The following is a 13,294-nucleotide window of genomic DNA, read 5'->3' as shown; positions in this document are numbered from 1 at the left end:
AAGCACTTCACTGATAAGTAAGGGAAAGTTTCTGTTCCACACCCTGGCCCTCCTTCAACATTGACTCGTTTGTCAGCACTTGGCAAATCCTCTCCCTAGCTCAGTGCTAATTTGCAGCATTGCATTGGTGGAGACAGAAAAAAAAGCCCCAAACAGGGTGGGAACCAGGAGGACAGCCCAGACACCTCACACTTCAGGTCTCTACTTTACCACGTACCCACATGAAGGTTTCTAAGCTTGGTGGCACCAGAATCTATGTTTCTTATTTCCCAAGACAAACAATTTTTCAAAAAAGAAGGAAATGTGGAACTGTGACACGTAATTTCAGTCAGCTACATCCATCATCAGTTTTGGATCTGCACCAGATCCTTGAGGGGAAAAAAAGCATCAGCTTTGAGCAAAGTATTACATTATAAAATCTACACGGAGATGTTTACTCTAAAATAACCAATTCAGAAAAGGACGTTCGGGAGAATCAATTTGCCAGACAAGCTGATTTAATCAGACTGATTCAGGGATAAATGAGGTCTGAATGTTTCACATGCAGAGGGGAAAAAGCTTGTTTTCTGTTTGGGACTTAAATTATCACGTGGTGATCAGCAGGCTTGAATTTCTCTTGTATAGACGTATCACTGAAGCAGATACGAGTGGTAACACATCAGTCAAGGGACAAGTTCCACAAAGCACATTTAATTCCCTGTCTTCACTCTACATATCTAAAAGGAAACTTAATTCCCTTTCCTTCCTCTATGCACCCAGCACCACTGCCTCAAACACCAACCCCACCTCTAGTAGCACGGCACATTCATTCCTTGCAAGAAAACAGCATGGAGAGTTCTGCAAATAATGAGAAAAGTAGGGCAGTATTTCCCCAAGCACCACGCTCAAATCTGCAGGGATGTAGCATCAGAGACTTTTATCTGAACAGGAAAGGGCTGTGGCAGGTGCCGCAAGCATCAATCCGAGGCTGGCCTGAAAGACCAGAGGCACTGTGCTCATCCACAATCCATCCCAAACCATCGGCTCAGCTGGCCTGAAACAAATACAGCTGCAAGGGAGAATTTACATGCGTGGCAACTCGAATTGCAATTAGCTGAGGAAATGGGTCCTGGGAGATCAAATTAGTTCGTGGCAGCAAGAATAGTTAATTTAGCATGCGCAGACAAGCAATTATTTCTTTCCCTAAATACCACTCTCTGCATGCATTGATGCCTCTCTGCATGGATCCACAGCCATATCTTGTAATATCATTTGTGACAGTCTTTTAGAAGCTGTTCTGCAGAGACAATAATCCAGGTTTGCTTTAGTTAACCCTGCTCAAGAACAAGCTGCAGAAAGAAAGGCAAGAGGGTTGCTGGGAGCACATAAAGGATTGCAAAAGCAGGGCACGTCTTCGCACAGCTTCTGCACACAGAATTAGTGCCAAACTCCACACAGGCTGAACGTTTTGCGACCCAGACAGGAAAGGAAAGAGCTACAACAGGAAACACTTAAGGAAATTATAAACAAAAATAAACTTCAGGAAACGTTTTTATTGCCAGGGTGACTGAGCACAGGCATAGGTTGCTCAGGGAGGTTGTGAAGTCTTCAACCCTGGAGATACTGAAAAGGGTGCCACATGGACAGGGCACTGGACAACCTGTGTTAGACAGCCCTGCTTAAGCAAGAGGTTGGACCCAGATGACCTCTAGAGGTCCCTTTCAACCTCATCCATTTTGTGATTATGTGAAAAAGCTCATTAACTCACTCTGCTGAAGATGGAAAGCAAATGGCCCATATTTACATTCAGGAAAGCAAATGGCCCATATTTACTTGGTAGAGCTATTTTTGCTGACTTAACATTGGCTGCTTTCCCAGAAGGCAGAGGGAAGTTTTCAACTTTTGCATCAGACTGAGCTTTTGGCATTAACCTCAACGTTTGGGAAGAAACCACTCCCATACAATGTCCAAAGAATGAAGGTTGTCTGGGTCACAATGGCACCTACAGGCCACTTGAAAATTCAACTCTGAATTAAAAATCTTTTCTTGCACTCACATTCCAGTACCTTGGCAGAGTCATCTATACCAGTTGACCTGGGTAGAGAAGTCTTGTGTTCTTCTAGGAATAAACAGAGGAGGCATCTTTGCAGGCACAAGGCTCGCTTGGTGTTGGTTTCTTGTTTTTGAACACAGCCCCTTTACAGGGATGAAACAGAATTTTCCTATACTGCAAGGGAACCAGTGTCAAAACAAAAATCTTTCTCTTTTACTTCTTATCTCCCACTCACAGGAATAACAGAATTAGTAGAAATGCTAGTCACGTATGGTATGACAACCTTAAGCTCACTGTTTCCAAATATGGTACTGTAATTTTATCCAAAAGTTTATTGCAATAAGTAAATACATGGTTTAGGCTTGCATTTTATTAAGGAAAAGAAAAATTAATTCAACTTATTAGACCAGTCAGGCAGGCTCCCAGGTTCTTAAAAATGTATCACAGAACTTGCCTATTCCCAATTAGGGCAAACCACACAGTCAAACTGACACCAGGAAGAAATATCTGGAAGACAAGCAATAGTTCTTTAGGAAACTGCTTTGGTCTTGCTTAACATTTTACCTGGCTAGTAATTTTAGACTTCAGCCTGCTTAGACAGCAACAACTTCTGTGGTTTAAAAGGAGTCCCTGTACACAGATCAAAGGAGTGCACTGGCCAAGTTTCAGACACTCTCTCCATATCCATCTGGTTTAGATACAGAGATGCTACTTTATCACACTTTCCATAATTTTTAAAGATGCAAGACAACCAACAAGCAATTAAGATTTATTCTTATGAAGGAGAAACGTCAGCACATAATACATCTTATTTTATTTATATTCCATGAACATCACTGCAATTCCAGGAACTCAGAATACACTGAACGGCCGGTCGTATTTACCTTCTTTGATAAGCCTCTCTTTATGGTTCTGTGGAAGAAAAAGAACACTTGTTATTATTTTACTAGAGAAGGATTTCAATCAGCCTGGGATAAGAGAACAGCAGCTCTAGTACTTCAGCATGGACTACACAGAGACAGCGCCATATATGATCTTAAGGGTCTTTTCCACTCTAAATTATTCCATAAGCACAAACTCTGGTAAGAGCTGTTGTGGTTAAAAAGATAATAAGGCACTTAACTTCACCTACTAAAGACCTTCTCAGACTGACCTCACATCTAGCTACTCTTACAGGCCAGCAGAGACCAATTCCTGTGAAGTACTTTTCACCAAACTAGCTGTGTAACAGTTAATTTGTAGTACCTTAGTTTCTACCTCCTCCTTGTGGCTGAATAATCCAGCTTAGAGACATAATTATGGAGAAACTTCCTAATAACTTGCCTGACTGTGCCTGTGCTCACTTTCAACCCTTTTGTATCTCACTCTGCAGTCATTTACCTTTCTGTCAGGTACCATTACAGGACACTGCGGATACTGCCCAGATTCCTTCTGCTGGATAAAACCAGCAGATTTGCTTAAGACTTAGCAGGGTATCTTTTGCTTTCCCAGACACAGAGCAAACATTCCTCAGAGAAAAATGTATAATGATTATTGTGCGTTATTTACTACCAAAAAAACAAGAAAAATCCCCAAACATCACTAAAGGAACTGCAATAAAGGAAAACAAATTATCCTGGGCACTAATTAAAGACCTCAGTACGACAAAATACTGCAGAGGTACTGAGGTCTCAAAAATATTCATATCAACATGCTCACCGTGTTTTCTAAAACCTGTATTTTTGATTCATCCTAGCAAACAACACTCCCTACAAAGACTCTATTATAGTGACTTGATCTAAAATGTTACTTCTGTGCAAGAGGGAAACAAGAAATGTTTTACAACAGCTCCAAATACTCTACAAAAACCAGCCACTGTCTGCCAGTTACCTAGCATTTTCTTATGTATGCATAAAGCTGAGGTTTTTCATAATCATCTACCATTCTCAGATTCTGATGTCCACATTTTAGGAGTTAGAATGGAAGAAAGATAAACCTTCCAAAATCTTAAACATCCAGCTGAGGTCAGGCACTGCAATCAACATTATTATAACTCCTCCTGATTTGTTTCATGAGATTAGAGAAATGGTCAAGCAATTGCACTGAGACATTGATAGGTCTGTCCTCCATAAGCTTCCTGTTTAAGTTTAAAAAGTATAGGTAATGCATTATCAACCGCTGAAAATAAGAGTCTCTTATGATTAATTTCCACTGTCAGTGCTACAGAAAGCTTTATTACAGCAAAACAGCCTGATTGGGCAAACTGTGACTGGCCATAACCCAGCATACAATAAAAGGCTCTTAGAAAAACAGGACTTTGCAACCAGTTACGAGGCTTTGAGATAGCAGGCTCGGTATCAGTCTTCCTTCCCTCATTACTTTAATGGTATTAATCATTCTGAGGTGCAGATCTATACTTCACAATCTGGTGTTTTTGCTGTTCACCGACGTTCGGTGTCGCCAGATGACTTACCCTGTCAAGTTTGAAGACAGTGATCCAGAAGAGGATGGGGCCTATCGCACAAACAGCTCCTAGAAAGGACGTCTTGGGGGTTGGGCGGAAATTAGGGTACACGTTATGAGTCCTCGCATAGACCCAGCGGATCATGGCGGGGTCTTCCTGGGGTGCAAAGAAAACCGCGGTGAGGCCTGCGGGGCCGTGCCATGGCCGCTCCACCCGGGGGACGCCGGGAAGGGCACCAAGGTCACGGGGAGGACGGGCAGCGTCCCTCCGGCACGGCCCCAGCCCCGGCCCCGGCCCCGGCCCCAGGCCCGGCGCGGACCCCGCCGGGTGAGGCGGACAAGCCCCGCGCTCCCCCCGCTGCCCCTCGGCCCGCGCCCGCTCCCCCCCCCCCCCCACTCACGATGACGGCGGCGGGCGGGTTGGGGTTGTTGAGCTGCAGCTGGTACTGCCGCTTGAGCCGGGCGCGGATGGCCAGGCGCTCGGCCTCGGCGCGGCGCTTCTCCGGCGACGCATCGTAGGTGTCGGGGTCGAGCTCGGGGGGCAGCGAGACGTAGGCGTTGGGCCGGTACAGCTTCGCGGCCGACGGAGGCGGCCCCGACGCCATCTTGGACCCTGGCCCTGCCGGCACCGCCCCCGCCGCGCCCCCTGCGGCTCCCGCGGGAATGGCGGGAGCAGCGCCCGCTCCCCTCAGGGGGGCTCGGGGTGTGCGGGGCACATCGGAGCCGGTGGGACAAAAGTGGGTCAGCAGTCCTGTTGAAAAATGTGGAATACGTAAAAGTTTTCTTAAGGAAGGCTGCCCGTTGATGTTTGATCTTTGTATACTTTCAAGCCTAATCAATGAGAAAGGAGATTTATAGTCCGCGAAACGACACCTAACAAGCTCTAAGTGATGTCCAGGTGTTGGAAAAACGAATTGCTTGTTGGTAGAATCATTAAGGTTTGGGGCTCGACCTGTTTCAACGATCTCAGGCCTACCGGGATGTTAACAAAGCTTGGGAAGAAGATTGTACCACTGACGGTGGATACAAAGAATGCAGAATTTACAGGCCACAAGGACATTTGGCAGAGCCCCCAAGATAAGGAAGAAACTAATAAAGGCAGCTTGGCAATTGTGCTGAAATCAGCTCTGACTGGGTTAAAGGTGGTTCTGGAAGGGGCAGATCATGACCACCAACTCAGGGACCAATGACCCAAAAAGCCCACTAACCCAAAAGAAGTGAAAGACTGAGCGTGTGGACATAACTAGCATGAGAAGCGAGAGAATCATTAACCAATAGAAGATAGAATAGTAATTAATTAATGCAATATATTAATACTAATTAATAAGAGAACTAGGTAACTTGTAGCCACTGAGCATTAATGCCTTTGCTTGCTAAAATGTATAAATGGTGAAAATTTTTGCTGGCTTTCTGGATTTGCCGCTGTTTCTGTGCAGAACTGTAAATAAATCAATTACCTGGACTCTGTGGATTGGCTTCTTGCATACCAGGTGAAAGAACCTAATTTGGGACAATAGTCCCAGCAGCTCTGACCCCCGCAAAGAAGAGGGCCTTTGGGAATGAGCTGGTCAGGAATGTTGTTTTCCTGCTGCCTGCTGGGAGACAAAACTGGAGGAGCATTGCTGCAGGGGCCTTTGGAGCCCTTTTCAACAGTATTCCTATGTTTTAGAAAGCATAGTTAATGCACATCAAACTGCTGAAAATAAGTCTCTTACAATTACAGAATCACAGAATCCTAAGTTGGAAGGGACCCACAAGGATCATTGAATCCAACTCCTGGTCCTGCACAGGACCATCCCGAAGAGTCAGACCATGTGCCTGAGGGCATTGTCCAAACACTTCTGGAACTCTGTCAGGCTTGGTGCTGTGACCACTTTACTGGGGAGCCTATTCCAGTGCCCAACCACCCTCTGAGGTAAGAACCTTTTTCTAATATCTGACTTAAACCTCCCCTGACACAACTTCAGGCCATTCCCTCAGGTCCTGTCACTGATCACCAGAGAGAAGACATCAGTGCTGGGTTAATGGTTGGACCCAGTGATCTTAGAGATGTTTTCCAACCCTGATGATTCTAAGGTTTTGACTTTAGGAAGTTTCTTTCTTGTTGATATTAGAGGCTTTGTTCTCCAGAGATGTAGGAAAATATGTGCAAGTTGTTTTGCTGGAAACAAAGTTGCCAGTAAATAAGTTTTCTGGTTTTTTTATTTCTTCTGATATACAAAACAGTGATAGCAGTTATGCTGATTGGGACCAAATAAGTCAATGGCTGTGCATATATAGTTATGGCCTGATTTACACTGGGGTAACTCTGCAAACTCAGGTAATGGATGAGGGATTACAGTTTCCTCCTAAGCACACACAAAATAATACTGCTGACTTTATTTAAAGATTCTGTGCTTTGGCTCTGCAATAATAGAACAAAAGCTCTGCCTCACATTTTCAAATTTCACTCTTCTTTTTCCTAAGCACTTGGAAAATCGATGATCTCCTTTTGGTCTTAGCAGCTAATTAGGAGTTGTGACTTGCTTCTAGTAGGATGAAATACAAGTTGGATGTCCCTGAAGTTCATGTACCTTGAGCACCCGCACACATACACAGCAGGAGGTACTTTTCCCTCTCTCAAGTGCAAGCCTGTAGTCCTTTCAGAAATCTCTCCCGCTGTTTCTCCAGCTTTTCCACCCTCATTTTCCTCACAAACATGTGGCTGCAAATCCAAGTGAAAACCAAGCTGCTTCATTCACAGTCAGCTCCCAAGGAAGTACTTACATGCCCTGTTTCTTTTTTCCCCAGAGTTTTCAATTTGGGTCAGTGACTCCCATTGCATGGAAGAATTTACTCCCTTTACTTTCCCATTTTGTGACCATCAGGTTTAGTGACCTCTGTGTCCCCAGCTCCACAATTGTCTCTCTCCATGACCAGCATGTGGAGAGCTATTTTAGCAGCACATTACCTATACCAGCAGCACTGCCATGTGGCACTCCTCTGGTACTTTCATCTCTGAGTGTTTCCAAAGACTTGGCAGCCTGTGTTTCCCAGCCCATACGTGGCTTTCTTCTTTAAAAGCTATTCCTCCCTGCTCTGTCTTATTTCTTAATAAATGACACATGGAGCCTTGAAACAGATTAATTCCTGGCAGGAGCAGGAGTGTAGGTTGGATTAGCAAACTGGGAAGGGTTAGCCACTCTGTGGGAAATGGTGGGTGTTTTTCCCCTCTTTGCTGCATCACAGAGTGGAACAGAAAACTCCTGTTCCTGCAGATCTCCCAAAGGACTTCAAAACAGCCAGATGCTTTTCCCCGAATCTGCTGGCTCCTGATGCCTGTCTGTAGTGGTGTGAGACAGTTCCTATGGGCAGGAGAAAAGATGGTCATGTGGTGAAGTCACTTGGCGAAGGCAGCAGGTTCAGCTCCCAGCCCTGTTGCAGAATCTTTGTCCAAGCTGTGCCTTCTCCCTCTCCCCAGAGCTCATAGCTGTGAGTGTGCATGCTTGGCATGCAAACAGTGCTGAAATTAATTCTACTGGGAGAAAAACAGAAGGTATAAAGCAACATTTCCATTAACAACGTAATGTACTGTATTGGAAAATCGAGCAGCCAGCTGCTATGCTGAAAACACCTTTGCATTTCATCTCTAATCACTAACTCATTCTACCTCCTGAAGAATCAAGGTCCTCACAGGGAGTGTTTTCTGAGAGATGTCGCTTGTTTCACAGGGTAAAAAAATAACTAAATCCCTTCCAGAGAAGCATATTCTCTGACACTGAATCCTGTACTTTGCAATTTGTTGTTTTCACTCCTCCAAGGGTGAATTTGTGCACTTTCTTCATTTCGTAACAGCCATGTCTCTAACTTTAAAACACATCCTTCAGCAAAAGCCCAAGTCACCAATAGTAAATGTCTAAATCTTGCATAAAGCAATGCAGGACAAAGACAGAAATACTGCAGTCAAAGCACTTGACTGAAATCAGTGATTGTTTTTTCTCCTGCTGACAGGGACTGCTGCACAGAGTGAGAAATACTGTGGTGACAAACTGTACTCCTGTGCCGACCTTCTGCGTCATCTGCTCCTTCTGGACCACCCTTATAGCAGACTGAACACAGCCTGCCTGCTACTGCAAACCACCTTGGAAACAAAAGATTTTGCAAGAATGAACAAGACCCTTCTTGCCTCTGTTTTTGTCAGCCAGATCATGGAGCTCTTTTGACTCTTCTCCTGATGGCTGGTGTTGACCTAAGGAAAGCAGCGGGAATATAAAACAAGCACTTAGGAGAGCGGGGCCACTCTCAGCAGGGCAACACAGGCTAGAACTAGAATATGCTGGTCATAAAACCACATCCTTTTGGGTTCATGCACCAAGGCTTGACAAGTAAGACCCCAAGTCGTTTTGCTTCTTTTTATCAGGGCTGATGTTCACTGAATGTCCGAGATTGGCAGTATTAAATGAAATTGACAGTTCTCCTATGAAAATGCCTTTGAAGTTTACATCATCTGTTTTCTTTGCCATTAGCAGTAACCAAAATGGAAAGAACCAGTCAAGACAATTAATCTTTGTCCAGAACCCTGTGGAGAGTTGACCTTGACTGGCTGCCAAGATTTCCACCCGGCTGCTTTCTCACTCCTCTCCACAAAAAGACCAGGGGAAAAAATTACATGGAAAATCTCATGGGTTGATATAAGTGCAATTCCTAGGAAAAGCAAAAGCTGCACAAGGGAGCATAGTAAAAGGAGGAAATCATTCGCTACAGCCCAGTCAGCAGACAAATGTCTGCTTTAGGGGAAGCAGGGCCTCTATATGCATAGCAGTTGCTTGGGAAGACAGATGACATCACCACAAATGTCTTCCCATCGTCCTCTTTTCCCTTAGCTTTTATTTCTGAGCAAGACATCATGTGGCATGGATATCCCTTGGGTTATTTGTAGCAGCTGTCCCAGTTATTTCCCCTCCCAATCTCTTGTCCATCTCCAGCATACAGTCCTTTAAAGTTGGTGGTGAGGTGTTGGAGGGAAAACCTTGATGTTGTGCAAGCACTGCTCAGCAATATCCAAACTTGGTGTGTTACCAATGCTATTTTAGCTACAGATGCAAGGCACAGACCAGACAGACTGCTGTGAAGTTTAACTCCATCCCAACCAAACCCAGTACAAAGCCAGCTTGAATACTGTCTGACACACCACTGAATTTCTGAGACCATTCTCATATAAATTAACCTGAAATCAGACAGACTTCTATGACACTTTTGATTGAAGCTGCAAATAACTTCCACCTTGAGTTTAAAGTTACAGTAGGTACTGACCTTCAGTTCAGAGCTGTGTGATTTTTCTGGTGACTTTTTAGTCATGCCCCAAAATACACAGACTGAATGTTTTAGACTGTATACACAAAGTCACATCTTTTCAGTCACCAGAATAAGTGACTCTGTTCTTCAAGTGAATGAGAGAAAAATTAACTTTATTCACAGACCTATCTACCTATCTCCAAGGTGATTATGCATAACACTTTCAGAAGGGACAGGTTAAATGTGCTGTCATCTCAAAAAAATACTTGTGCCTGTCAAACTTGTGCTGAGTGCTTGCAATTGCTCCATTTGCATCACATGTCAAGCTGGGTCAACATGCTGCTGGGCTCTGTTGTGAATTCTCACTGACCTTTTACAAAGAAAGCAAGCTGGGAAACAGGGAAGAAGCTGACAAAATCATTCATATCACAAGGAGGTTCCTGAACAGAGGTCCCTTACTTGTAGTTCCCACATGTAATGGGCAAGAATGGTCATTTGTCTCCTGTTCCTGTTCCATACAAGCAAATAAATTCTGACATGTGTGCTGCTGACCTTCTTCTGAAGGGGGATCAGTATCAGGCATCCATCTGCAGGGATACATCCATGGTGAAAAGCCAAATGGATACGGAAGGGAAGCAGTGTAAGAGGTGTTAAGACACAGCATAGTTTATCTGAGCTCAGAACAAGTGTGTCTAACTGCAGCATATTAAATTGTCCAGATAAATGTAATCCATTCTGCATTAAGAACTGAGGTCCCCAGTATCTTTATCTTATAGTTGCTTAAAGGAAGCCTGTCGTGCAAATGAAGGAGTTAACATGGTTAGGGGAATTATGAATCATTACTACATACAACAGGCCACCCATAAATGTGTATCAAGTGTTGAGCTCAGCAGGAGTTAGTTACAAAACCAGGACACTTAATGAGTCATAAAGCGCCCGGAATAATGAGATGTCATTAAACAAGCCATTTCTACCTCTCCTTGGCTTGTCCAGAGATGGTGACAAGAAGCCCTCTGCTGCTTCAGCTTTTCCTGTCAAAGTAAAATTTTTGAGTCACAGTGAATTATAGCTGTGGCTGAACTTCTCGAGCCAGGGAGCTGGTGCCGCTTAGGCGGCCCTGGTGGGAGAAGGAGAAGATGGCAGCAAGCATCTTGTCTCCACTCCTTTCCAGGTCATTGATTTTACCATTTTGTGGTATAATATTCTTAGGTCTCCCTCTGCTTCCAACTCCTTGCACAAGAAGCTATTAATAGTCATGTAACATTGAAAAGTGGGAGAGGAAGAGGTCTTAGAATAAAGTAGAGTGGCAATTAAAAAGCTGAATGTCTCAGGGTAAGTCCTGTTATTGGTGAAGTGTTAGAAGTGTTTAACCAGTTAAGTGGTGATGCTATTCCTAGACTTCCCCTGATGATGGTTGTCAGGAACTGGACTACTCCAGCAAGCTGTCATTGCTCCAACCAGCCTTCTCCTGACTCTCCTTACCTGCTGGCTCATGAGTAGCATTGAAGCTCAGATCCTTGGCCTTAGTGCTGGCCTGAGCTGTGAGAAATGTGTGTTGTATCTCACCTTGGCTCAAGTTCCCAGCTTGACCTTAGACCTTCCTTGTTACTTTGGCCTTGCCTGGACATCACTGGGCTGTGGCTGGTTATGGTTATTGCCACTGGACCTGGCCCTGGCCCCATCACATTGTCTGGCTCCCAGCTCATCCCAGTCTTAGCATCCCTGAGCTGCACTGTCATGAAACAGTGCTCAACCTCATGACCATAGGGAGAGTGTGTGTGGTGCCAAGGGTGGACTCATACTGACACCAGCAAAAATTCACAAAGCAGTTGCTAACAAGAGCCAGTGAGAGGAAATGCAAGTGTTGCAGGAAGTGGCTCACACAGGGAGGCATCTTTTCTGGCCTGCTGTTCCAACACAGATCACCACCAGCAGCTGATGTTTCTTTTTCCCCCATTTCTCCCCAGGTGTTTTATTCTGTCCACAAAAGAAAGGATAGATCTGCTTCATTCAGTGTGAGTACTGAAAAGTAGCAGTGCCTGCTGTGAACTCTGCCTACTTCTCTCTGACATGACTGAGAGAATTTTGGATGGTGAGTCCTCCTGCCCTAAAACATATCTGAGACACTGCTAACAATCTCTTGGAGATTCATTTTTTCCCTGTGGGTTCTGGAAAGAGTTTAGTGTAGCTCAGATACTTCCCAGCTCCCTGAGTATCCAATATGTGAAAGAGTGCTGCATAACCAAATGTTATGCAGCCTTTATTGCACCTGGAAGATGCTCCTGTAAGTGCCTCCCAGACCCATGGGTAAAAGCCTGGACTTGCTGACAGCAAAGGAGAGCCCTATGAAAATGGCTCTGGCCCACAAAGCCTTCAGTTTCCCTACAGTGCCTCATTTGAAGTTACATTATGGGTTTGGATGGATTTCCTTTCACAAACAGAGTGTAAGGAAAAGCCTGCTGTGTGAAGATCCAAACAGGATGGGCCAGTGAAACTTTAATTCCCAACAGATATGACAAATCCTGTTTCTCAAGACAGAAATACACTGCCCCGAGAGCTGGTTGGCTGTTAGGGACTTGGCCTGTCATGGTGGGGTCCACTCAAGAATACTATTTTGGAGGGGACCTCACTTTGGGGATCATCCAGTCCAAACTTCTCCACAGCATGAAATTAATTTTTAACTGGAGAAAGAAGCGGTACCTTATAGAAAACGACTCTTTAAGAAGTCCCAATTTTTTCCTTTCTACAGGAAGACACTCAAACCCTGTGTGAGGAAAAAACTCCAGCCTGAAACCTGTGATAGATCAGCTTTGAAGGAGAGGCAGCTCTCTCGTACTGCTACATAGAAAAAGCTATTCACTTTGTTTTCCTTTATATATTTTGTTAGAAGTCTGGAGCTTAAATTTTAAATCAAGTCTTTGGGAACACACTGTGAAGCAGACCATCAGTATGAATAAAATATGTTAGTAGGGACATGTTGAATTTAGTGTGACTGTTTGGCAACCTCTGTATTGCAGTGAGGAAGTACTTAGTTGTGGCAATGCAGAGTGGAGATTTTTTTGCTGAAGTAAAAGACAGAATACAAATGAGGCTGTTGCTGCAGAATGCCAGCGAGTGGGAAAGATACATAGTGTCCAGTGTGGGTGTTTCAGTGTTTAAAAAAAAAGGTGGTACTACTGAAACTTGAAACTTCTGACCTATAGAAATAGAAAAGCAGAGCAGTGCTTTCCCTGGGCTCTTGTTATCATTGCATAAATCAGGAATATTCACTAAACAAGAAATACCCTGTAGCACTGCAGAACCCTGTATCCATCAGTTTTCATCTGCCTTGTTGGGGAGATTGGTAAGGCAGCTGCCAAGATTAAAAATTGCCTCCTAAATTAATGTCTCCCTACTTCTCTGGATAACCTCTTAGCAGAGAGGTTTGCTATTTGTATAAACCACTTATATTTACAGTGCCATATCACCCTAATCCAAATAGTGTAATTGTGATTTGCAATCTTTAAAGGAAAGATTTCTACCTCTGGTGTGATCCTTGTGGGGCTC

The 13,294-nt window shown here is 44.3% G+C and overlaps 1 protein-coding gene and 1 long non-coding RNA gene across 2 annotated transcripts; one reads left to right on the top strand and one right to left on the bottom strand.

The window, feature by feature from the left end:
• Positions 1-2,785: 2,785 nt before the first annotated feature.
• NDUFB4 (NADH:ubiquinone oxidoreductase subunit B4) lies at positions 2,786-5,134 on the bottom strand. The gene is made up of 3 exons (XM_027653572.1): positions 4,876-5,134; positions 4,485-4,631; positions 2,786-2,944 (listed from the first exon to the last, which is right to left on the bottom strand). The coding sequence occupies exons 1-3, from the start codon at positions 5,077-5,079 to the stop codon at positions 2,885-2,887; spliced, it is 411 nt and encodes a 136-aa protein (XP_027509373.1). The 5' UTR covers positions 5,080-5,134; the 3' UTR covers positions 2,786-2,884.
• Positions 5,135-6,342: 1,208 nt separating this feature from the next.
• LOC113952037 lies at positions 6,343-12,795 on the top strand. Its single transcript, XR_003529358.1, has 3 exons — positions 6,343-6,389; positions 11,716-11,840; positions 12,498-12,795. It is a non-coding gene; the product is annotated as an uncharacterized LOC113952037 (long non-coding RNA).
• The last annotated feature ends 499 nt before the right edge of the window (positions 12,796-13,294 follow it).

Source organism: Corapipo altera, unplaced genomic scaffold (assembly GCF_003945725.1).
Source record: "Corapipo altera isolate COAL_440 unplaced genomic scaffold, ASM394572v1 61, whole genome shotgun sequence".
In the NCBI taxonomy this organism is placed as follows: domain Eukaryota; kingdom Metazoa; phylum Chordata; class Aves; order Passeriformes; family Pipridae; genus Corapipo; species Corapipo altera.
The sequence above is the reverse complement of the archived record's forward strand: the minus strand, read 5'-3'. Positions and strand labels throughout refer to the sequence as shown.